The sequence below is a fragment of the Cynocephalus volans genome, chromosome 8 (genome assembly GCF_027409185.1).
Source record: "Cynocephalus volans isolate mCynVol1 chromosome 8, mCynVol1.pri, whole genome shotgun sequence".
In the NCBI taxonomy this organism is placed as follows: domain Eukaryota; kingdom Metazoa; phylum Chordata; class Mammalia; order Dermoptera; family Cynocephalidae; genus Cynocephalus; species Cynocephalus volans.
In genome coordinates, this window is record NC_084467.1 from 40,527,706 (window position 1) to 40,551,605 (window position 23,900).

The following is a 23,900-nucleotide window of genomic DNA, read 5'->3' on the forward strand; positions in this document are numbered from 1 at the left end:
CATCAATGCCTTTGATGACATTTTAGAGCAGATCATGAAGGATGTGTACCACCCTCTTTGATATGCCCCTGGGTCCTTAGTCTCTAGAAATTTCAAGTACATATACTTGGTCACACCTTGCCTCAACTCAGTGGCTTCCCCATACCCATTTGTCATGTGCACAAAGGGCCGTGATATAAATTGAAAACTAGACATGGGGGCAAACGACCTTCTTTTCCTAAATGAGAGAATCTTACTTTTCTTAATCCAGTGAATCAAAAATACTTCTTACTTTCATGATCAAGGCAAAGGCCCTTATAGTTTTAGGTCTATATTAGGATAGAAAAACACAGATGAATAATTTAGCTATTTATTTATGGAAGAAATAGTAGCTAGACAATTCTTTTTTTAAAAAAAAATTATTTTATTTTGTCAATATACAATGTGGTTGATTATTGTGGCCCATTACCGAAACTTCTCTCCCTCCTCTCTCTCCCCACTCCCTCCCAACAACCTCATATCTGTTTGCGTGTCTATCAACTTCAAGGAATTGTAATTGTTGTGTCTTCTTCTCTCCCCTCCCGCTGCCCCCAGATAACTGGATGTCCATATGCAAGAGAATGAAACTAGACCCATACCTCTCACCATATACTAAAATCAACTCAAAATGGATTAAAGAATTAAATATACACCCTGAAACAATAAAACTTCTTAAAGAAAACATAGGAGAAACACTTCAGGAAGTAGGACTGGATACAGACTTCATGAATATGATGCCAAAAGCATGGGCAACCAAAGGAAAAATAAACAAATGGGATTATATCAAACTAAAAAGCTTCTGCACAGCAAAAGAAACAATTAACAGAGTTAAAAGACAACCAACAGAGTGGGAGAAAAAATTTGCAAAATAGACAATTCTTAATACCTTTCTCTGAAACCTCTGCCAATCTTAAAAAGCTGAGCCGTCATCCATACTCTTGGGAGTAAGGGGAGAATCCTTGGAGGAATGTGAAAAGATGAGTGGGTCTGAAGAAACCAAAGCGATAATACTGACATTCGTAATAATCATCATTATCAGTTTGGTAGTCAGTCTCCAAGTTGCCCCCTGAATGATTCTCACTTCCTGGTTTTCACATCCTTGTACAGTCCCTTCCCACAGTGAATACAGCTGACTTTGTAACAAATAGGATATTATAGAAATGACAGGCTACAACTTACCTAGATCACAAAAGACATTTCAGCTTCTAGTTTGCTCCCTCTTAGATTAGTCACTCTGAAGGAAGTCAGCATGTGTGTTGTGACTTAAGCAGCCATATAGAAAAGTCTAAGTGGCAAGGAACTGAGGCTCCTGCCAAAAGCCAGCACCAACTTGCCATCCATGTGAGTGAATCATCTTGAAAGATAATCTTCTGGCCCCAGTCAACCCTTCAAATAACCATAGCCTTGGCTGACACCTGAACTGTAACCTCACAAGAAACACCAAGTCAAAACCATACAGCTAACCTGCTACCAGATTTCAGACCTGCAAGAACTGTGTTAAATAATAAACATTTATTGTTGTTTGAAACTGCTAAAGTTTGGGGTAATTTGTGATACAGTAATGTGATCACAATAACAATCATTTACCTAAAATTTACTATGGGTCATGTACTTTACTATGCCAACTACTTCACACACATCATATCTAATCTTCATAGAATTCAAGAAGTATTATTATCATTTTGCTCTTTTATAGATGGTAAAATGGACTTAGGCACTGAAAAGTTAATAGGTTTTCTCAAGGTCAAACCTCAAGTGGAAAAGGTAGGATTCAAACATGTAATGTATGCATGTACTACAAATCAATTATAATTACTAAATTGATAGTTTCTCCTTTACTCTTCAAATTCTCATGAGGTTTGTCTATCTCAGGACTGGACTGGGGTGACTATATATACATCATACTAGCCTACTTGAGATATTCCCTGATGCCCCACAAGTACAGAGACAGACTTTCAGTGTGCAAACCTTTAGCCTGTGGGTTTAGACCTCTGACCCCTGAACCAATGAGAACCAATGTCCTTCCAACTAAGGCCATATGAGCTCTAATCTTCCTCTAAAACCCCATTGTGAAGAAGGCCTAGTGCTATCAACAGAGCTTCTGTTCTGGCCCCTAATGTGCATGACATTTTTATGCTAACGTTAATAATGTGCTAGGGGCTTTATTGTCATGATTACTTCACTTAACCTTCATTTCATCTCTATGAAATAGGTGCCACCATCTATATTTAATGAAAAACCTAAGCCCCAGGACAGTTAAATGACCTTCATAAGGACATCAAGAAGTTGCAGAAAAAAGATTGGAATCCAGGTTTACTTTGTTCTCAAACTTTCACTACACTGTTGACTTCCAGCCAAGGCTGGCATCCTGCCCTGTATCTGTTAAGCATAGGTCCTAGTCTCTGTGGTCTGCTATCCTTCAGGTCTAGTGCCTGCTCTCAATAATCTTGGCCACTGTTGTGGGTCTGGCTTTAACTAGGAAGGCTCTCCTTTGGGTTCACAATATTACATCCATCTGTGATGAACCCTATCACGGCCCAGAGATTCTGACTATGGAATCCCTGCTGGGCTTAGTCTTTTGGATAGAAGGGAAGTGGGAGAACAGATTCGGGTTTGTTCTGCTGTCAGACCTTATAATTCATATAGTTGGCTTAGATTGGCCCCAAAGACAGTCATTACAAAATTCTATATGATCTTGCCATTTCCAAGTAATGCCAGCTTCCAACTTATCCCCCAATTTCAGCGGTGGTGTTTATGACCCAATTCTCAGCCAATCAACATAATAGATTTCCCAGCCACTGATACTTATTCAAAGATGGGTTCATTGTGACTCAACCATAGAATGAGAAGCCATAGATATTCTTCTGGGACTTCTGAGTGAGAGTTTCTTGCTTCTGCCTACTGGACTAGAATTTGGGAGAATGTAAGGTCTTCAGCTGCTAAAGTCACCATGAGGCCACATGTAGCCTTGAAATGGAGTCAACACTAAGCGAATTGAGTTAAGAGAAGGGTCTTTTGAGCCCTATATCAAAATGTACAAAATGTTGGATTTATTTCTGGATTATTTACATGCTTAAGCTAATTTAGGTTGGGATTAAAGAATCCTACTTATATAGTCCCTGTGCCTTAATTGTAGCTTTTGTGACTTGAGTTCCAGTTCTTCTAGGCCTGGGGCCTGTATTCAGTCTAACAGCCAAGGTCTTGCCCGCTCCTTCCTGACCTGACCTCCCTCATGCTGATCATCTATGGAGCTTTTGGGTGCCCCACCTTCCCAGAACTCAGCCTACCCACACGGATGTTCCCAAATGGGACCCCTGATCCCTTTCCCATCAATCCCCTCACATGAGTCCTGGGATATGGAAGCCTGTACAGATTTCCCAGGATGCTTTCCTAGGAGAATACTACTCAGTTTGTTTCCCGGGGACCATGAGAACAAATAGGTTTCTCCTGCCTTTATACCCTTCTGAGATTCTGGGGTTCGTTTATTTAAATTTAATAAATCTTCTGAGTAACACCCAATGCTGATGCTTTTATTGTTGACATGACAGATGGAGGTTGGAGGATGGAGATAGAAGTATAAACTAATACAACACTGCTGGATAAAGAGTTGCAATAAAGCTCAATAATTCCTTAAACATATTAATGCTCTTTGACCCAATAATTCCATTTCTAAAATATCCAATATAAAAAACTTATGTGAAATAAGTAAAAAAGCTTTTTTTCACAAGTATTTTTTTTCAGATTGTTTCATTCTTTTTATTTGTGATTCCTAACACTTTATTTTTTAATTTTTTAATTTTAATTTATCAATATACAATGTAGTTGATTTTCACGTCCCTTTACCAATTCCTCTTCCCCCCCCGCCTCCCCCTATCAACATCATATCTGTTCACTTGTCTTAACAAGTTCAAGGAATTGTGATTGTTGTGTCTTCTTCCCCCCCCACACACCATTTATTTGTTTATATATTTACTTATTTATTTATTTTTAGCTTCCACAAGTAAGTGAGAACATATTTCCCTTTCTGTGCCTGGCTTATTTCACTTAATTTGCTTTTTTCTAAGTCCATCCATGTTGCTGCAAATGGTAGTATTTCATTCTTTTTTATAGCAGAGGAGTATTCCATTGTGTAGATATACCACTTTTCCTTATCCACTCATCTGATGATGGACATGTGGGCTGGTTCCAACTCTTGGCTATTGTAAATAGTGCTGCAATAAACACAGAGAGTACAGGTATCCCTTTGACATGATGATTTCCTTTCCTCTGGATATACACCCAGCAGTGGAATAGCTGGGTCGTATGGTAGATCTACCTGTAATTGTTTAAGGAACCACCAAACCATTTTCTATAAAGGCTGCATCATTTTGCAGTCCCACCAACAGTGTATGAGGGTTCCTTTTTCTCTGCAACCTTGCCAGCATTTATCATTCTCAGTCTTTCGGATATTAGCCATCCTAACTGGAGTGAGATGGTATCTCGAACTGGTTTTGATTTGCATTTCCCAAATGCTGAGTGATGTTGAGCATTTTTTCATGTGTCTGTTGGCCTTTTGTATATCTTCCTTTGAGAAATGCCTATTCAGCTCCTTTGCCCATATTTGTAATTGGGTTACTTGCTTTTTGGCTGTGAAGTTATTTGAGTTCCTTGTGTATTCTGGATATTAATCCTTTGCCTGAAGTATGTTTGCAAAAATTTTCTCTGTTGGTTGACTTTTTGCTCTGTTAATTGTTTCTTTTGCTGTGCAGAAGATTTTAGTTTGATATAATCCCATTTGTTTATTTTTCCCTTCATTGCCTGTGCTTTTGGGGTTGTATTCGTGAAATCTGTACCCACTCCCTCTTCCTGAAGTGTTTCCCCTATGTTTTCTTTAAGGAGTTTTCTTGTTTCAGGTTGTATATTTAATTCTTTAATGCATTTTGAGTTGATTTTGGTATATGGTGAGAGGTAAGAGTCTAATTTCATTCTCCTGCATATGAATGGCCAGTTTTCCCAGCACCATTTGCTGAAGAGGGCATCTCTTCCCCAGTCTGTACACTTGGTGCCTTTGTCAATGATCAGATGGCTGTAGGTGTATGGGTTGATTTCTGGATTCACTATTCTATTCCACTGATCCATGTGTCTGTTTTTTATGCCAGTACCATGCTGTTTTGGTTATTATAGCTTTGTAGTATAGTTTAAAGTCAGGTAGTATTATGCCTCCAGCTTTATTTCTTTTGCTCAGGATTGATTTGACTATTCGTGGTACTTTGTTATTCCATATAAATACCTGGGTAGCTTTTTCCATCTCAGAGAAAAATGTCACTGAAATTTTGATGGGGATTGCATTGAATCTGCAGATCACTTTGGGTAATATGGACATTTTCACAATGTTAATTCTTCCAATCCAAGAGCATGGGATATCCTTCCTTCTTCTTGTGTCCTCTTTAATTTCTCTCAACAGTGGTTTGTTGTTGACTTCATAGAGATTTTTCACATCATTGGTCAGCTTTATTCCTAAGTATTTTATTTTTTTGGTGGCTATTGTAAATGGGCTAGCTTTCTTGATTTCTTTTTCTGCATGTTCACTGGTGAAGTATAGAAATGCTACTGATTTTTTTGTGGTGATTTTGTATCCTGCAACTTTGCTGAAATCATTTATCAACTCTAGGAATTTTTTTATGGATGCTTTAGGCTATTCAATATACAGGATCATATCATCTGCAAAAAGGGACAGCTTGAATTTATCCTTTCCAATCTGGATGCGTTTTATTTCCTTCTCTTCTCTGATTGCTCTGGTTAGTACTTCCAATGCTATGTTGAATAGGAGTAGTGAGAGTAGGCATCTTTGTCTAGTTCCTGTTCTTTATTATCCATTCAGGATAATATTAGCAGTGTGCTTATTATATATGACTTTAATTGTGTTGAGATTCTTTGCATCTATACCTAACTTGTAGAGAGTCTTTATCATGAATGAATGCTGAATTCTGTCAAATGCTTTTTCAGTGCCTATAGAGATGATCATATGGTTTTTGTCTTTAATTTTATTGATGTGGTGTATCACATTTATTGATTTGCATATGATAAACCAACCTTGCATCCCTAGGATGAATCCCACTTGATTATGGTGTATAATTTTGTGTATGTGTTGCTGTATTCTGTTAGCTAGTATTTTATTGAGGACTTTTGCATCTATATTCATCAAAAATATTGGCCTGTAGTTTTTTGTTTTTGTTGTATCTTTGTCTGGTTTTGGTATCAGGGTGATATTTGTCTCATAGAATGAGTTTGGGAGAATGGCCTCTGATTCAATCTTTTGGAATAGCTTGTAGAGAACTGGTATCAATTCCTCTTTGAAGATTTGGTAGAATTCTGCAGTGAACCCATCTGATTCTGGGCTTTTCTTTGTTGGGAGACTGCTGATAACAGCTTCAATCTCTTTTACTGTTATTGGTCTGTTCAGATTTTCTATATCTTCTTGGCTCAGTTTTGGTAGTTTGCTTGTGTCCAGAAATTTATCCATTTCCTCCAGATTTTCTAATTTGTTGGCATATAGTTGTTTATCGTTATCTTGAATGATTCCTTGTATTTCTGAGGTGTCAGTTGTAATATCACCTTTTTGATTTCTAATTGTTGTTATTTGCGTCTTTTCTCTTCCTTTTTGGTTAGCCTTGCAAATGGTTTGTCAATTTTATTTATCTTTTCAAAAAGTCAACTTTTTGTTTCATTGATCTTTTTTGGGTTTCTATTTCATTTAGTTCTGCTCTGATCTTATTATTTCTTTTGTCTACTAACTTTAGGTTTGGATTGTTTTTGTTTTTCTAGTTCTTTAAGATGAAGTGGTAAGTTGTTTACTTGCCATCTTTCCATTCTTCTGAAATAAGTATTTAATGTGATAAATTTCCCCCTTAGTACTGCTTTCACAGTATCCCACAAGTTTTGGAATGATGTGTCATTATTTTCATTAGTTTCAAGAAATTTTTTGATTTCCTGTTTAATTTCTTCTTGGACGCATATGTCATTAAGTAGAATGTGGTTTAATTTCCATGTGTTTGTATAGTTTCCAGAGTTTCATCTGTTATTGATTTCTAATTTTAATCCATTGTGATCTGAAAAAATACATAGAATAATTCCAGTTCTTTTGAATTTGTTTAGACTTGATTTGTGACCTAACATGTTGTCCATCCCAGAGAATGTTTCATGTGCTGATGAGAAGAATGAATATTCTGAGGTTGTTGGATGGAATGTTCTGTAGATATCTGCCAAGTTCAATTGGTCTAAAGTGTTGTTTAGACCTTGTGTTTCTCTATTGATTTTTTCATAGATGATCTGTCCAATGTTGAAATGGGATGTTCAGGTCCACTGCTATTATGGTATTAGTGTCTATCTCATTCTTTAGGTCTAATAGTGTTTGCTTTATAAATCTGGCTGATCCAGTGCTGGGTGCCTATATATTTATGATTGTTATGTCTTCTTGATAGATAGATCCTTTTATCATTATATAGTGGCCTTCTTTATCTCTTTTTATGGTTTTTGGTTTAAAGTCTATTTTATCTGATATAAGAATAGCTATTCCAGCTCGTTTTTCATTTCTATTTGCATGGTATATCTTTTTCCATCCTTTTCCTCTTAGTGTATGTATGTCTTTACAGGTGAGGTGAGTCTCTTGAAGGCAGCATATTGTTGGCTCCATCTTTTTAATCCAGTCAGTCAGTCTTTGTCTTTTGAGTGGGGAATTTAATCCTTTTACATTTAGAGTTATTATTGAAAGGTGTTGTTTACTCCTAGCATTTTACTGATTTTTGTTTGGATGTCTTAAGTATCTTTTGTTCCTTTCTTTTTGATTTACTGTTTGTCTTCTGTGTTTGTTGGTTTCTTTGGGTGGTAGATAAACTATTTTTTGTCTTTATTGTTAGCATTTTTATTTTACTAGTGTGTTTTGTTCTTTCTTGAGTATTCATGGCAGTGATAGTTGTTTTTCAGGTACCAAATCCAGTACTCCCTAGAGAATTTCTTGTAAGGCTGGTTGTGTGGTAGTGAACTCCTGCAGTTTTTGTTTCTTTGAGAAATATACTATTTGTCCTTCATTTTGGAAGGATAACCTTGCTGGGTGAAGTATTTTTGGCTGGCATTCTATATCTTTTACTATTTTAAATATATCATCCCATTCTTTTCTGGCTTTTAAGGTTTGTGATGAAAAGTCTGATGTTAGTCTGATTGTGGTTCCCTTATAGGTGACTTGGCACTTTTCTCTTGTAGCTTTTAAGATTCTCTCTTTGTCTTTGAGTTTTGCCAATTTGACTATAACATGTCTTGGAGAGGAACTTTTTGGGTTGAATATGTTTGGGGATCTTTCAGTCTCCTGAATCTGAAGATCTGTGTCTTTCCCTATACCTGGGAAGTTTTCTGCTTTTACTTCATTGAATATGTTTTCAATGCCATTTCCTTTTTCCTCCCCTTCTGTAATACCCATGATTCTGATATTTGAGCACTTAAGGCTGTCTGTTATCTGTCTTAGATTTTCTTCAATTTTTCTAATTCTTTTTTCTTTTTTGTCTGCCCGTTATTCCAAAGACCCCATCTTCAAGGTCAGAAATTCTCTCTTCTGCTTGTTCTAGCCTGCTGGTCAAACTCTCTGCTGCATTTTTTATTTTGTTGAATGAATCTTTCTGCTCCATAAGGTCTGCTACATTCCTTTGCAAGGCATAGATTTCTTTGTACATTTCTTCTTTCAGATCCTGTATACTTTTTCTCATTTCATTGCGTTCTCTAACTGAGTTTTCTTGTATTTCATTTAGTTTCCTTAGATTTTTTGCTAGAAATTCCTTGTCAGTCATTTCAAGAACTTCCTGTTCTATAGGATCTAGAGCTTGAGAGTTATTTTCCTTTGGTGGTGATGCACTTTCTCAATTTTTCATGTTTCTTGTATCTTTCCTTTGGTGTTTGGTCATTGTGGTAGTGGGTTTCACAGTCCACTCGTTCCACTCTGGTGTCTGGCCTTGATCCTGCAGGGATTGCCAGTTTGGTGTGGCTGGCTTGGGGCATGTGGGCTCAGCAGCTCTAGGGCCTCTCTGGGCCACAGGGACTGGCCTGGGCTGGGGGTCCTGAGGCACAGAGCCTGCCTGTTCCAGTGAGTTTGGCTTGGGGAGTGTGGGCCTGACGGCTCTTGGCCTTTCTGGGTGGCTGGGACTGGTCTGTGTTGGTGGTCCCATGACATGGCACCTGCCTGTTCCAGCTTGACTGGCTCAGGGCATGTGGGCCTGGTGGCTCTCAGGCCTCTCTGGGTGGTGGGGACTGGCCTGGGCTGGAGGTTCTGCAGTGTGGCACCTGCCTGTCCTAGGTCAGCTGGCTCAGGGTGTGTGGGCCTGGAGGTTCTCACAAATAATTTTATGGTAGAATTATTTATAAGAGAAAAACATCTAGAGATAACACAATGTACAATAATAGGACTGTTTCTTTTTTCTAAATCAGGCTACTTATAAAAGATGGAAGATATTAGAGCCATTAAAAATAAATATGTCTTTAAAATGCTTATAAAATGCTCATGGGTCTAGTAATTTCATAGCTAGTAATCTATTTTAGGACAATAACTAAAAATATAGACAAAAACATGTAAACAAAGTTTGAGAAATTGTTCCTAAGACTGAGAAACTAGAATCAAGTTAAACATCCAACATTATTGGCATTGGAAAATATTTCTGCTATAATACTTAGTGAAAAATCAGGATAAAATTTTATATTCTATATGATCTCAACTATGTAAAACAAAATTATACATGCATAGAAAAATAACCAATGAAGTAAATGTGCTAAAATATTAAATAGTTATTGCCTCTGGGAGATAACTGATATTTTCATCTTTATAAGTTCTCTGTGTTTCTTAAAATTTGCACCACACATATGTACAATTTTTTAATAGAGAAAGTGATTATAAAAAGATGGTAAGTATGCAAACTACATAAGCAATATGGAGATTGTTTATGAAATAATGTTAAGTGAAAAAAGATGTATATAAAAACTTACTGTGATTGCAATTATGTAAATATGTTTCTGCATATAGACAAGAATCGAAAGGGAAAAATGTATAAATAGAATTAGGTTTTGTATTGTACTAAGGATGTAAGATTAGGAGTGATTTATTTTTCTTCTCTAAAGATGTCTTTAAAGCTGTTTTAATGATGTGTATGCTTTTTTGAACCATCTCCTCTCCGCATATCCATTATGCTGCTAGACTGGCTCCACAGGTCTCATGTTGGCTCTGATAATGGCCATGAGGCAGGTGAAAACAGCTAGTTCAGTATCTCTTGTTACTTTAGGATCCAAAGAGTCTGAGTTTATATCATGGGGGACTTTAATTGGAGGCAAAGTCCAAAGTAGTCATTTGCTGGCCAGTAGGGTTAGTCCACCACCATTAAACACAAGTATTGTTTTAACAAGTCTAAGAGAGGATAAAGAACATTGTGAATATTTGTAATCAGGAACAAATCTAGCTGTTTTGTTTTTTTTTTCTCCAGAAGTTTCTATGATATCTTAGTAAATCAATTGTTTCTTCAGGATGCAGCCTAGTTAGTAGAAAAGCCCCAGTGACTAGGATATCACTGAAATTCTAGGCTTCCCTTATCCCCAGCAAAGTGGGTCAGTTTGAATTGTGTCTGGGTAAAAAGACTCCAAGGACCAATATCACAAATAAAGTGATATTTACATGTAGCAGGAGAAAAGGCAAAGGATTTAGAATCAGACAGATTGGGATTTGAATCTTGACTCCATCATATATTAACTTTATTCCTGTAGGGCATTCATCTAATCTCACAGCACCCTGGTTCGCTCATCTGCAAAAGAGAAAAGATGATACCTCCTTTATGCTCTAGCAGGGAGAATTATGTGCAAAATATATGTAAAAGGCCTAACACAGCTCTGGCTTTGAGTAGATACTTCGTGAATGCTGTCCTTTTAGTCTACATCAACAAAAAGCTATGACCATTTGACAAGTGTACCAAGATGATACAACGGGGAAAGAATAATCTTTTCAACAAATAGTGTTGGGAAAACTGGATAGCCACATGCAAAAGAGTGAGGTTGAACTCCTACCTCACATCGTATTAAAGTTTTAACTTAAAATGGATCAAACACCTCAATGTAAGAGCTAAAGCTGTACAAGTCTTGGAAGAAAACACAGGAGTACAACTTTGTGACCTTGGGTTAGGCAATAGTTTCTCATATATGACACAAAAAGTACAAACAACAAAAAGAAAAGTGAATAAATTGGGCTTTATCAAAACTAAAACCTTTTTTGCTTCAAAGGACAACAAGAAAGTGAAAAGACAATCCACAGAATATGAAAAAATATTTGCAAATTATAAATCTGTTAAAATCATATTCAGAAAATACATATGCACGTACATACTTACACACACACTCATATAAACTCTTACAACTCAACAATAAAAAGACAAATATAATCCAATTAAAATGGGTATGGGTAAATAATTTGAATATACATTTATCCAAAGAAGATATATGAACGGCCCATAAGCACATGAAAATATGTTCAATGTCACTAGACATTAGCAGAATGCAAATCAAAACCACGTGAGATACCACTTTACGCTCATAGGATGGCTGTGATCAAAAAGACACATAATATCAAGTGTCGGAGTGAATAAGGAGAAATTAGAACTGCCCTACATTGCTAATGGGAATGTAAAATGGTACAACTATTTTGTAAAACAGTTTGGCCGTTTCTCAAGGTGTTTGTCCTAAAGTTTACCGTATGACCAGCAGTTCCATTACTAGTTAGGTATACACCCAAGAGAACTGAAAACATATGTTCACACAAAAACTTGTACACAAATGTTCATATCAGATTTTTCATAATAGGCCAAAATGGAAATGACCCAAATGTCTATTAACAGAGGAAAGGATAAATAAATTGTGGTATATCCATAGAATGGAATATTATTCAGCAATAAAAAGAAATGGAGTACTGATGCATGCTATGATATGGGTAAACCTTAAAAACATTAGGCTAAGTGAAGAAAGCCAGTCACAAGGGCTACATATTGTATAATTTAATTTATATGAAATGTCCAGAATGGGCAAAATTATAAAGACAGATAGCAGATTAGTGGCTGCCAGGGGCTGGAGAAAAGGAAAAATGGGGAGTGATTCCTAATCTGTATGGAGTTTCTGTATGGAGTGATGATATGCTCTGGAACTAGATAGTGTAGGTGTATGCACGACTCTGTGAATATACTGAAAACCACTAAATTGTGCACTTTAGAGGATAAATTTTATGGCGTGTGAATTACATCTCAATCAAGCTGTTATTTTAAAAAAGCTATCACCAACACTCTTAACTTGATGGCAGGAATATAAAAATCTTTCTAAAAGTGTGATAAAGTATATTAGTCATTGTCAAATCGTCTAATTGTCATCGCTGCAGTACCCTTTCCACTGTGAAGATTGCACATCTCCACCCTGTTGAATTTAGGAGTGGTCATATCACTTGGTTTGGTCAAGGAAATCTGGGCAGAAGTGATCTCTTCTAAGGGTTCTTAAGTGCAGAGGCATGGTTCACCATCTCTTCCTTTTGCCTCTGCCATGATGACCAACATGGAAGTGCTGTCAGTGCTTCCTCACAGTCCCTCATATTCTCCTGGCACTTATTATTTCTGTACATGTTGAATAACTTCAAATTGCTGACACCTGCAAATCCATCCTGCAAGCTTTCTCTGAGCAATAGAAATTGCTACGTCCATACACTGAGCAGATCAAAAGTGTCATGGAATTAACACCCCTGCCCTCACTCCTGCTTGTTTTTCTCTTAGGTGGATGACTCTGACGCTTATTTTCCTCGCTGACTCCCAGAGTTCTCCAGTGGGATCAAGTCCCAGTTTCTCTCAGGTGTAGCTTTCTTAACAATGAAGCATTATTGGCTTTCCTCCTTTTCCAGTCTCACTTCTTCATCCCCCTACCTAGGTCTCTGGGATCACCTCCCAAATAAATTCCTTGCACTAAAATCTTTGTCTCAAGGTCTGCACCTAAGGAAACTTAAATTAAGACACCCAGCGATGTTCCAAACAGAAGATGCTTGGCCAACCTGGGTGCCAGAGTAAAGATGATGCAGAGTAGAGCTGACTGCAACCTATGAGGGACATGTACCCAAAGTGAAAACTAAACATTTGTTTTTTAAGCTTCTGCAATTTCTATGTCATTCTTACTTCAGTGTAATAACTGGTGAACTATGTATACTTTTCCCTGGTAATTCTCATTCTAGGAAATTTTCCTAAAAACATAATTAGAGATGCACCAAAATTTTTATACAAAAATGTTCATTGTGGTGTTATTTATAATTAAATAATTAGAGACAGTTTACTATGCAACAACAAAGGGATTAAAAATATAATAGAATGCTTTTGATCTACATAAAATTCTTTTAGACAATATTTAGTAACATTGGAAGATGTTCATGCTATATTCAAATAAAAAGTTTATATAGTATCAACCTAATTTCATTTTTAAAGTTAAATACATATTTGTGTATATAGGTACAAAAAATAACAGTCTCTCTTCTCAGCCAGGCAGTAAGGGTTTTACTTGGACAGGATAAGAATACTTTCTCATATGGCCCCCCTTCTATTCAAGAGGTTATAGGAAAATAAACTTCCTAAAAAGTAAAGAAGAGACTATAGTTGGGTTTTAGGGTTAAATAACTACATAATTTCATGCTTCAGTAAGCCCAATTATCCCCATCAAGTAGTAATATTGACTACTACATGAAAAAAGAAATGACAGTGTATAGGTGGGCTCCACTGTGACAGATATATCTCCCTGAGGCTGAAATGTACAGAAATGCAAAAATAGTAAGTGGTTCTGTGGCTACTGGCTTGCTGAGATCTGGGTGTAGAAGCAGTTAGGAACAGTTGAAAGTTTCCTACCCATGGGATAAGGGATACCAAAAGTGCTCTACAGGAGATGGGGATCAGAGACAAGCTTCTGCTTAGAGAAAGAACCTTGGGTGGGGCTACACTGTTACAAAAGAATTCTAGAACTAAAGATGGATGCAGAATTTTTGAGAGAGAGCTCCTGTGCATTACAGGCCTACAGAGGTGAGGAATATTGATTCAGGAACCAGAAGCAATGCCATGACAACCTGCTGACTTTTTGTCATTGGGTCTGCTATATCTCCAATATTCACCAGGTCCTATTCTGAAATGTGGGTACAAGCAACTGCAAAAATCATTACACAGGGAGATGTGAACACAATGGGAGTCTGCGGGGTGGGGTGATGGAGAGAGAGAAAACCAGAAAACTTCCTTCTTAAAGTGATCCTACAAATTAAAATTTCTAAATACATAAAGAAATTGAATGCTAAAAATAATATTAAACAAAGTCAACAATTGGAACTTGAATTCCCTCCAGATGAAACATTTTATAGGACAAAGATTTAAAAATAAGCATATTGAAGATGTTCAAAGAAACAAATGCAGACATTAAAACAGAACAAGAAATTATGAAACAGAATAGGCAGAAATAAAACAAGAACAGGTGGGTATGAACAAAATTAGAAATCTTGGAAATGAAAAATATATAGTCATTGAAATATTAAAAAAGACAGAAAGAATCTAGACTAGACATGGTCAAAAAGTGAATTTATAAATGCAAGTTACTTGCGAGGAACCCAGAATTAGTGCAGTAAGACAAAATGATAAAAATTATGAAAAACTAGTTAAGAACCATGGAGAGCCATTTGATAGGATCTAACATTTGTCTAATAGGAATTCTTGAAGAAGAGAATCAAAGGAATAAGAGAAAAAATAATATTTGAAGAGATAATTTTCCAATAATTGCCCAGAATTAAAGAAGGACATAGATTCTTAGGTGGAAAGTACACTCAGAGTACCAAGCAAGATAAATAAAAATAAATTCACATCTAGACACATCAAAGTGAAAAAGCAGAACATTAAGATTAAAAAATAATCTTGAAGCCTACCCAAGAAAAACATGTTACCGAAATAATAAAAATAACAGTCCCATCAGAAACTATGTATGCCAGACAGCAATGAAAAAATTTCAAAGTGCCAAGGAAAGCTCTCCTCAAACTAGAATATATATCTAGCTGAACTGTCATTGCACGGAAAACTCAAAATAAGGACATATAAAGATTAAGATGGTTACTCATGGACTCTCATTAAAATAGCTATTAAAAGATACACTTTAATAAGGTAACATAGGAAAAGCTTGAGATATAATACAGGCAACACAAAAAATCCTAAACTGTGTAGAAAAAGTCAATTAGCCAATAATAATAATAAATTGTTTTTCTTTTTGTAAAAAGTTTAACTTAAAAATCTAAACAAGAATAACCAGGTGGTGACGGGAATGTTTAAACAGGTGGCTAAAGAATGCTAAGGCTCTTTTTGTGGCTGAAAGTATTATAGAAATTCTGAATAACTGTAGACTTTGTAAGAAAATGTAGAGTTAAGTATATATCCAAAGGGTAACCAGTTAAGGTTAGAAATAAAATCTATAGCACGTAAATCTTCAGAGGATAAAAAAGCAGGTAATATTTATAACTTAACTAATCCCTGAAAGGGCTTCTGGTCAAGATGGTGGAATAGACGGTCCCCAGCGTCACTCTCTCCTACAAATCAACCAATTTACAACTATAAAAAAGCAACAATGGCCAAGCTGGGGCTGCTGGAGCTCAGCAGAAGAGGAGGAGAGACCTGCGGAGTGCGTGAAGGGAGGAGAAGCCACAATGAGAGAAAAAAAAAATCGCTCTGACCATTTCAAGCCCTGGCTGCTTCCTGGCTGGAGCTACTGAGCATATGGAGTAGGAACTTGGAAGAGCCGCAGCTGTGTCTTTTGGATGAAGTTGCTTGGAGGCGGTAGGCGGGAAGAAGGCCTTGGTGGCCGTCAGGCCAGGAAGACCACTAATAGGGTTCCCATGGACCCACGTAGGAGCGAGGAGCCAGAACAACTGAAAAAAAGGAGCCACTCAGAGGCCGGTGAGTCATCGCAAGAGACTGCAGCATGGCCCGCCCCATGGGAAGTGTTTGGGGCACAGGCGGTGGGGGAGATAGGCTCACTGGGGGAACACTGGGGCACAACAAGGACAGCTGATCTGCCCCCAAATCAGCATAGAACCACTCAGAGGAAATTGGTCAGTGATATAGAATTGCATGGGGTGCAGTTTGATGAAAAGACTCAGGCTCAGACCGGAGTTTCTACACAACCCAGGTGCACTGGATTTCTCAAGACCCTGAAGTTCCTAGTCAACCATTAAAACCTGAGCTGCACAAAAAGCCTTCTTTAGGGAATCAGCAGCAAAGCAGCAATTTAGCTCAACCACACAGCTCAAGTCCTGGTCCCCACAGGAAGTTCCCCCATTTTAGAAGTAAGCAAATGACAACAAGTTAGTTCTAGCACAGAGTTTAAGTGGTGGGAACAGCAAATAATCCAACAAAAACTGAAAGAAAAACCAAAGTACCCACAACCAGAGATGAAGTTTAATATTAACTTGTAAAGTTCTCATTTCACCAAAGAACATCTATAACACCTAGAAGGACAGGAAGTCCCCTGGGCTACCAAGCCAAGGACAGGGAGGGCTGGAGGCCTCATCCATGCCCCCCAACACCTGCAACCAGTCCCAAGCATGGGGGCTGAGGGCCTCAGCCACACACCCCCAACATGGGCAACCACCCCAGCAACGACCACCGAGCCACCACAGAAAGCACTACGGGCTCTCCTGAGCTGGGGTGATGGGGGTCCAAGGGCCTCAGCCACGACTCCCCCCCCCACAGCCAGCCCAGTGATGACCACCCAGCTGCTACAAGAAGTGCTCCAGGCTGTCCTGAGCCAAGGCAGTGGGGGGCCTTGGGCCTTGGCCATGCCCCACTGACAGGCGACGACCACCAAGCCATGGCAAAAAGGGCCCCGGGTTACTGAGCTGAGGTGGTGGGAGGTGAGGGCTTTTGCCACACACCCCTGACATTTGCAACCAGGTCAACAATGACCAAGCCACCTCTGGAAGCCCCCAGGTCCCCTCTGTGGGAATGTGGGGGGTGACACAGGCCTCAACTCTGTCCCTCCTCCTTCCTCCTTCTTCCATCACATTTTCTCCTCCTTTGCCCTCTCCCCCTCCCTCCCAACTGCTCTGCAATAACATCATAGACTGTAAAAAAAAATATTAATAAAATGAAATTTAAAAAATAAAAAATAAATAAAACAACACATTCATCTTGGGAAAAAAAAACAAAAAAAGTCAGGGCAAAAGAAAAAAGTAAAGAAGAAAATTAGTGATAAACAGAAAGCATAAATATGGTGTTAGAAATTTGTCAAAATATATCAGTAATTATAATAAATATAAATAAATTAAATTCACCTGTCAAAATATAGAGATGATTAGGTTGTATTTAAAAAAATAATAGTTGTTGCTTTTGAAAGACCAACATAAAAGGGAAAGAAGGAAGGATATCTTATCAATACTAAAATTAGGATTTATTATAAATAAGACAATGTGGAATTGATGCAGAGTAAGAGTGGGAGGCCAATGGAATAGCATAGAGAGAGCTCAGAAACAGATTCTGTATATAGGAGAATTGGTATGTGACAGGCATGTAATTGCTGATATGTGGGAACAAGTATGGACTAGTTGTATGGTGCTGAAACAATGAGTTATCCACACATAAACAAAAAGTAATTGAATTCCTAACTCATATTATATACATAGATCAGTTCCAAATGAGACAAAGTAAAGACCCAAGTGTGACACAAAACTAGACAGTTTTAGAAGTAAATACAGGAGAATATGATAACCAAGTAGGAAAGAATTACTTAAGTCATAAAAGCAAAGCTCATAAAGCAAAAGATTGATAAATTCAACTATCTTAAAATTTAAGAAACCTTCCATATATCAAAATATATCATAAGCAAAATTTTAAAAATACAAGCCGCAGTCTGGGAGAAGGTATTTGCAATACAGATAAGTGACAAAGTCTTAATATTCAGAATAGTAAGATCCTACAAATAAATAATAACCCAACAGAATATAGACAAAGGATATGAAAAGTCATTTCACAGAGGAAGAAACAAAAATGGCCAATAAACAAACAAAAAGATACTCAGTCCCACCAGTAATCAGGGAAATGCATGTTACAATAACAATGGGATACCATTTCACTTTTATCATGATGACTGAAAAATTTTTAAGTGTGACAATTCCAAGTGTTGAGGATGCAGGGAAATGAAAACTCTTATACCTCCCTGTTGGAAGTGTAAATTTGTTCAACTATTTTTTTAAAAAGAGTTGGCCATTATGCAGTAAATTTGAAGATGTATATAATCAGTAATTCTTCTTCTAGTTATATGCCCTAGAGAAATTCTCACAGATATGCACAAGAAGACATGCACAAAAATGCTCTTAGCAGCATTGTTTGCAATGGCAAAAAGCTATAAACAACCTAAATTAAGATCAATAAAATGGGTAAAGAAATTACTATACAGTGGAATACTATATAGCAATTAAAATGAATGAACCAGAGCTATGTGTATTAACACGAATGAATCTCTGCAGGATATAATGAGTAGGGAGAAAGTCAGAATGGCATTTATAGTGTGACACCATTTATAGAAATTTGTAAAACAATGCCACTTATATTTTTGGATACGTAGATATGAAGAAACATTGAATTCATGACAATGGTTACCTGTAGAGTAAAAGGAGAGAGATGCAACCAAGGAGGAGTACAGATAAGTCTTAATTACATTTATAATTCTTTTTTGAATAGGAGACTTTGGCATAGATGGCACAATGTTGATGTGATAAAGCCTAGGTGTTGGGAGGGGGGCAGTAAATGGCTGTTCATTATAGATCTATTCTTTTCTGTATATTCATAATTATTCACAATAAACAAAATAAGATTTTAAAGAAGATACCACACAGATTATTAAGAGTTCCAAATTCCCAATTAGCATCTCAGAAGGCTCCTAGTCTATAAACGGCCGCATCAGATTAAAGTTCTGAGTTGAGGATGGTCTGAGAGAAGTACAGACAAGTGAGTTCATCCCACTGGCAGCCCCAGAGAGCTAGCAAGCCAACTGCTAGCTGCTGCGGCTTCTGGTGAGGTGGGGAATGAGGGTGAATTTGATAGTGAAAGATAGTTAATGAAAGTGCTTTTGACATGCAATAGAGCTGTCCAGATAATTCATGGTCTAATGGTGCTTCCTAACCTTTCCAAGTCATGGCGCACATGGATATTTGTCTAGCACACTGGAGTAGAGGCTACCACCTTGGGGGCTCCAGCTGCCCTAGGTCCCACCTGTGTCCCAATAGATGAGTGGATCAATATCTCACAATATCACACAAGTGTAGCTCATTTGCAGTACACCAGTGTGCCATGACATACCTTTAGGGAAGCTCTGACCCAGAAGATACTTTTTCCTTATCTGAAAGGAGGGATAATTATAAACCACTCCAAACTCTAGAAGCACTGAAAATCTTGCAATCCCACAGCTGACTAAAAAGAGTACACTGAGAGTCACAAATACTCTGCTTTAATTTGTGCAGTAGCAATAGGAGCTAAAAGACTTAGCACGAAAGAAATGTGTTTTATAGAGACTGAACATTTCCTTCTGAAGCAGCTGAAGACAAATCAAGAACCCTCTCCAATTCATACTTATGCATCATATTGGGGAGTGACAAAATGAGACCGGGATGTGAAAACAGGCGATCTGGACCATACATGTGAAGTAGAAGAGGACACAATTACAAAGGAGAGCAACGAAAGAGGACAGAACAAAGATAATTTCTCATCAGCACATCAGTAAAGAATTGGTTGGCCACACAAGTGAGTCACTCTGGTTATGTCAGCCCATGATTAGGAATTTCTATGTATGTTAATCATATATTTATCAAACATATCTCACTCTATGGGATGGGCTAAATTTTTCCCAACTAGTTCCATCTTTGTTCTTCTAAAGTCTCAAGTTCAGAGAGCTCTATCAGGTGGAAATACAGTAAGATTACCTGAACTGGGTGGATCCATCCTACATTTGCAGTCACTGTCCTATACTCCAGTTATGTAGACCAGATAACCAGCCTTTGTGCTAGGATAGTGCCTGCACAGGGCAATTCCTCACTCTCTTTGAAAGTGAACCAACTGGCCCCTGGATACAGCATGGCAGCTAGGTGGAAGGCAAGGCTGACATAGTTCAGCCATATTGGTTGCTAAGACATTGAAATGTCTCCATATTTAATGGTAATTAGTCACTCCCTGAGCCCCCCAACACTGCCATATGACCACTCTGCCACTCTAGCCCCTCCCCTGAGACCCCATCTCCCCACAGTCCAGTAACCAAAGCATTAATGCCTAGCACAGCAGCTGGTCACCAGAGCTATTAAACATTTTGAATATCACCCATGGATGAAGTGAACCACCATACCCACTCTTGAATGCTCACTCACCCTGCTGGCACCATGGTCCCCTTGGTCCTAGGAGAGAATGGTATCTCTTTGTCCAATTTTGCCTTAAGTTTCCAAAAAAATAAAATACCTCTCTCATAAAACTAAACTGTTCAGTGTCCCGTCAACCAAACCTGGTCACTTTCCAAGACTGGTCCTTTCTCATGAGCCATCCTCCCTTCATTTCATGGCACCTTTCAGGTAGCTTTCCCATTCCCTGTGATTTTTAAATGTATTTCTCAGGAGACCAAGACACTTCCTTGGCTCTTGAGTCCAATGAGTGACTTGGGGAGAACTTGGATCTAGAGTATGGAGCAATATCCACAGTATCAGCCCTGCCATCTGCAGAGTCAAGAGGAGGCAGTGCAGAGCTGGAACTGAGAAAAGGAAGTGCCTGTGGGACAGAGGGCAGGTGGGAGAAAGGTCATTCATAGCGCAAGAGGTCTGCTGTTCATTCAGGGAGTAAAAGAAGGCGGCAGGAATTGCATATGGATAGGAAACAAGGCATCGCTCCAGGAAAAGTCAAAGCAGAAGGGCCACACCTACTCACCAGGGCTGGTTATCGTCAGGAGTTCAAGCTGCCGCTGTTGCTGCAAAAGAAAACACATAGTGAGAGCACTGATTTGAGGCAGAGCCAAACTCGTGCGTAACAGGTCAGGGTGGACATGTGAAGTGGATGTTTGGACACACAGAGCAGGGTAAACTGTATAGAACATGATGCTCACTCAATTCTTCAGAGAGGCCTTTCACCCTAGAGACAAAGAGGAATGAACATTTTATTTGTCCTTGGAAGCACAGATGGTCAAAACAGAGAGAGTCTTAGAGATCCTCCTAAACTATACTTATGGAAAATGAGGTCCTGAGAGGAATGTGGCTTACCTAGGGCCACAGAGGAAGTCTCTTTCAAGTCCCCCAGCCACGGATTCATTCCCCTATACCAGATAGCCCTAGATTTAGCTTAGCTCACAGTGGATACACTGGTTGAGTGTCTGATATACAGGCAACCCTCGTTGTTTTAGATGGCTGTATTACTGTCACCCTCTAGATAATTCTTTCTAACCAAGATACTTCTGGGCTGGTTTATTTCTTGAATATTCCCAGCAATGCTATGACAATTTCAATTTCTGATGATCAAACCATTCCTTCTCTAACTGAATCCTTATCCCTTTGTACCACACAACATTCATACAAAAGAATATCTTGTCTAGCGCAATATATGGATAAGGCTGCTTGTGTTTAGAGGCGATTGGCCTTGGCTACTCCAAGGGCTGAGGTGATTGATATCTCAGAAGACCTGTCCCCTACCACAGCACACCCACTGGGAAGCTCTGTCCTTGACTGGATGTCATGGGAACCTGGGTATAGAGAAGTGGAGATAGGAGGCTGAGGTTGGACAGCAGTAAGCAGCTCCCTTGAGGAGTCAAGTCAGGATTCCCTAAGCCCCAGTCTTCCTGCTGATCTCTTCCTTTTTCTTACAATTAATTTTCCATAAAAAGTACTTGAAATCTATATTTTTTTCTTGAGAGGGGTCCAAACAAACTCCACTTTGAGAACCACTGCTCCAGGCTACAAATTGCAGAAGCTTCTGATTACCTGGTATGTCACTCAGTGGATGCCTGGCCATATGTTACCTCACCTGCATTTCCCTCTATATCTTCCCTTTCTCCAAGAATGGTTTCCTGAAATTCTGCTTAAGCAGAAAGGAGAAGGCAGCAACATTTTTTTGAGTACCAACTATAGGCCAGGTACTTTGATGGATCATTTCTTTTCATACTCCTGATAATCCTACAGGGTAGGTATTGTACAAAGGAAGAATAAGACATTCAGGGAGGAGAAATTATCAGCCCCAGAGCACATCTTCATCAAACAGCAGGGCCAAGATTGGAATTCAGTCGTTTCTAATCCTGGCTCTAAAGTCCAAACTATGACAATGTTAATAAACAATTTAACATGGTGCCTGGTACTTAATAGGTTCTTAATAAAAGAGCTATTTAGTATCAATGTTGTTATTATTATCATAGAACATCTGACCCTTGGTTTTTATACATTGCCTCTTCCCTTTTCATATAATTACGGATACTTAGAGCTCAGAGGTCATTGAGTTTGACCTGCCACTAAGGAAGCAATCCCGTCTACAGTGCCCCCACCATATGTATAACCTGTTTCTGTTTCATCCCTTTTCTTATTGGATAGCCAGCTCTACTTTGAACAGGGTCAAAAACTGCTTCCTGATATCATCACGGTTTTCAGCTGCCTCAGCCCATGACAATAGTTTGGAGATCTGAATAAGATCTGTGTCTTCTCTCCGGGCTAAATATTCCCAGTTCCTTTGTCCTTTCTTTGTAGGACCTGGTCACAAATGCCGTTGTCCTCTGGGTCACCCTTGTCCTTCATTTAACTTTGATCTGTTCCATTCAATACCTCTTTAACATCTCTCTACCCTTTGTTTCAGTGACTTCTCATGGGCCTAAAAGCAGGTCCGTATCCTTTCATGGCCTTCTTACTCATGCATCCCTATTTTCCTGCCAGCTCATAACTCATTCTAGTTGACATTTTCAAGCAAACAATGCAAGTCCAAGATGTCACTGGTCTACACAGTGAGCACACATCCTCATGCGGAAATGAAACATGTACCCACAGGCACGGGCTAGAAGGAACACTGGAGCCAGACTATCTCCCTCCCAAGCACAGAACCAGGACAGTAGGGCAATTGAATCAAGCTGCTTTTGCCAAGGCCAACTTACATGGCTTGGCACCTTCCTCATGCATGAGGGAAGAATTCACTGTGTGTTTCCTTTTCCATAAGCTTGACTTTGTGATGATCACAGTTGGCAAAGGTAGTCTATTTATCTGAAAAGTGTCTATTTCCTAATTAAGAGCTATTGTTAAATGATGACTCTTTGCCCAGTGTCCAGTAAAGAAAAAAGGGAAGAAAACCTGACAGGAGTCGGACAGTCCTGGGCTTGTGTCCTGGCTCCTCTGCATGGCTTTGTGTAAGTTATGCATGTGTCTGGCCTCAAACTTCACAACCCTAAAATGAGCAAGTGAGACTAAAATACCATCGGTGGCTCTGTGAGTCAAATGCGGCCAGGTACTGTGTTTGTGGGCCCCCTCTACTGGTGTACATAGAACCCCTGTAGCCAGGACACTAGGGGTTCGAAGGGCAGAGTCAGAATTTAAAAAGAAACGCATTTTAAGCTATCCTCTCACCTTTCAATTTTCTGTGCATGTGTGAGTCTTCCTCACTAGATGAGGAGCATCTTAAAGGCCTGGAACATCTATTATTCTCCTTAGTTACAACAGTCCATGGCATAGAGCAGCCCTCGGTAAGGATTTGCTCAACTAAATTAATCCCATAACCGACTTATCCTTTCAAATCTCCATGCCTTTGCTTATACTGTCCTCTCTGCCAACCCTCTTGTAATCTTCCTGGAGATCC

The 23,900-nt window shown here is 38.6% G+C and overlaps 1 protein-coding gene across 1 annotated transcript in view; it reads right to left on the reverse strand.

The window, feature by feature from the left end:
- Positions 1–23,900, reverse strand: part of AGBL4 (AGBL carboxypeptidase 4) — a 1,343,713-nt gene that overhangs the window by 328,906 nt on the left and 990,907 nt on the right. Inside the window, exon 6 of the mRNA XM_063105750.1 lies at positions 21,012–21,051. Coding sequence (XP_062961820.1) covers positions 21,012–21,051 — 40 coding nt within the window. The remainder of the gene's footprint in view (positions 1–21,011; positions 21,052–23,900) is intronic.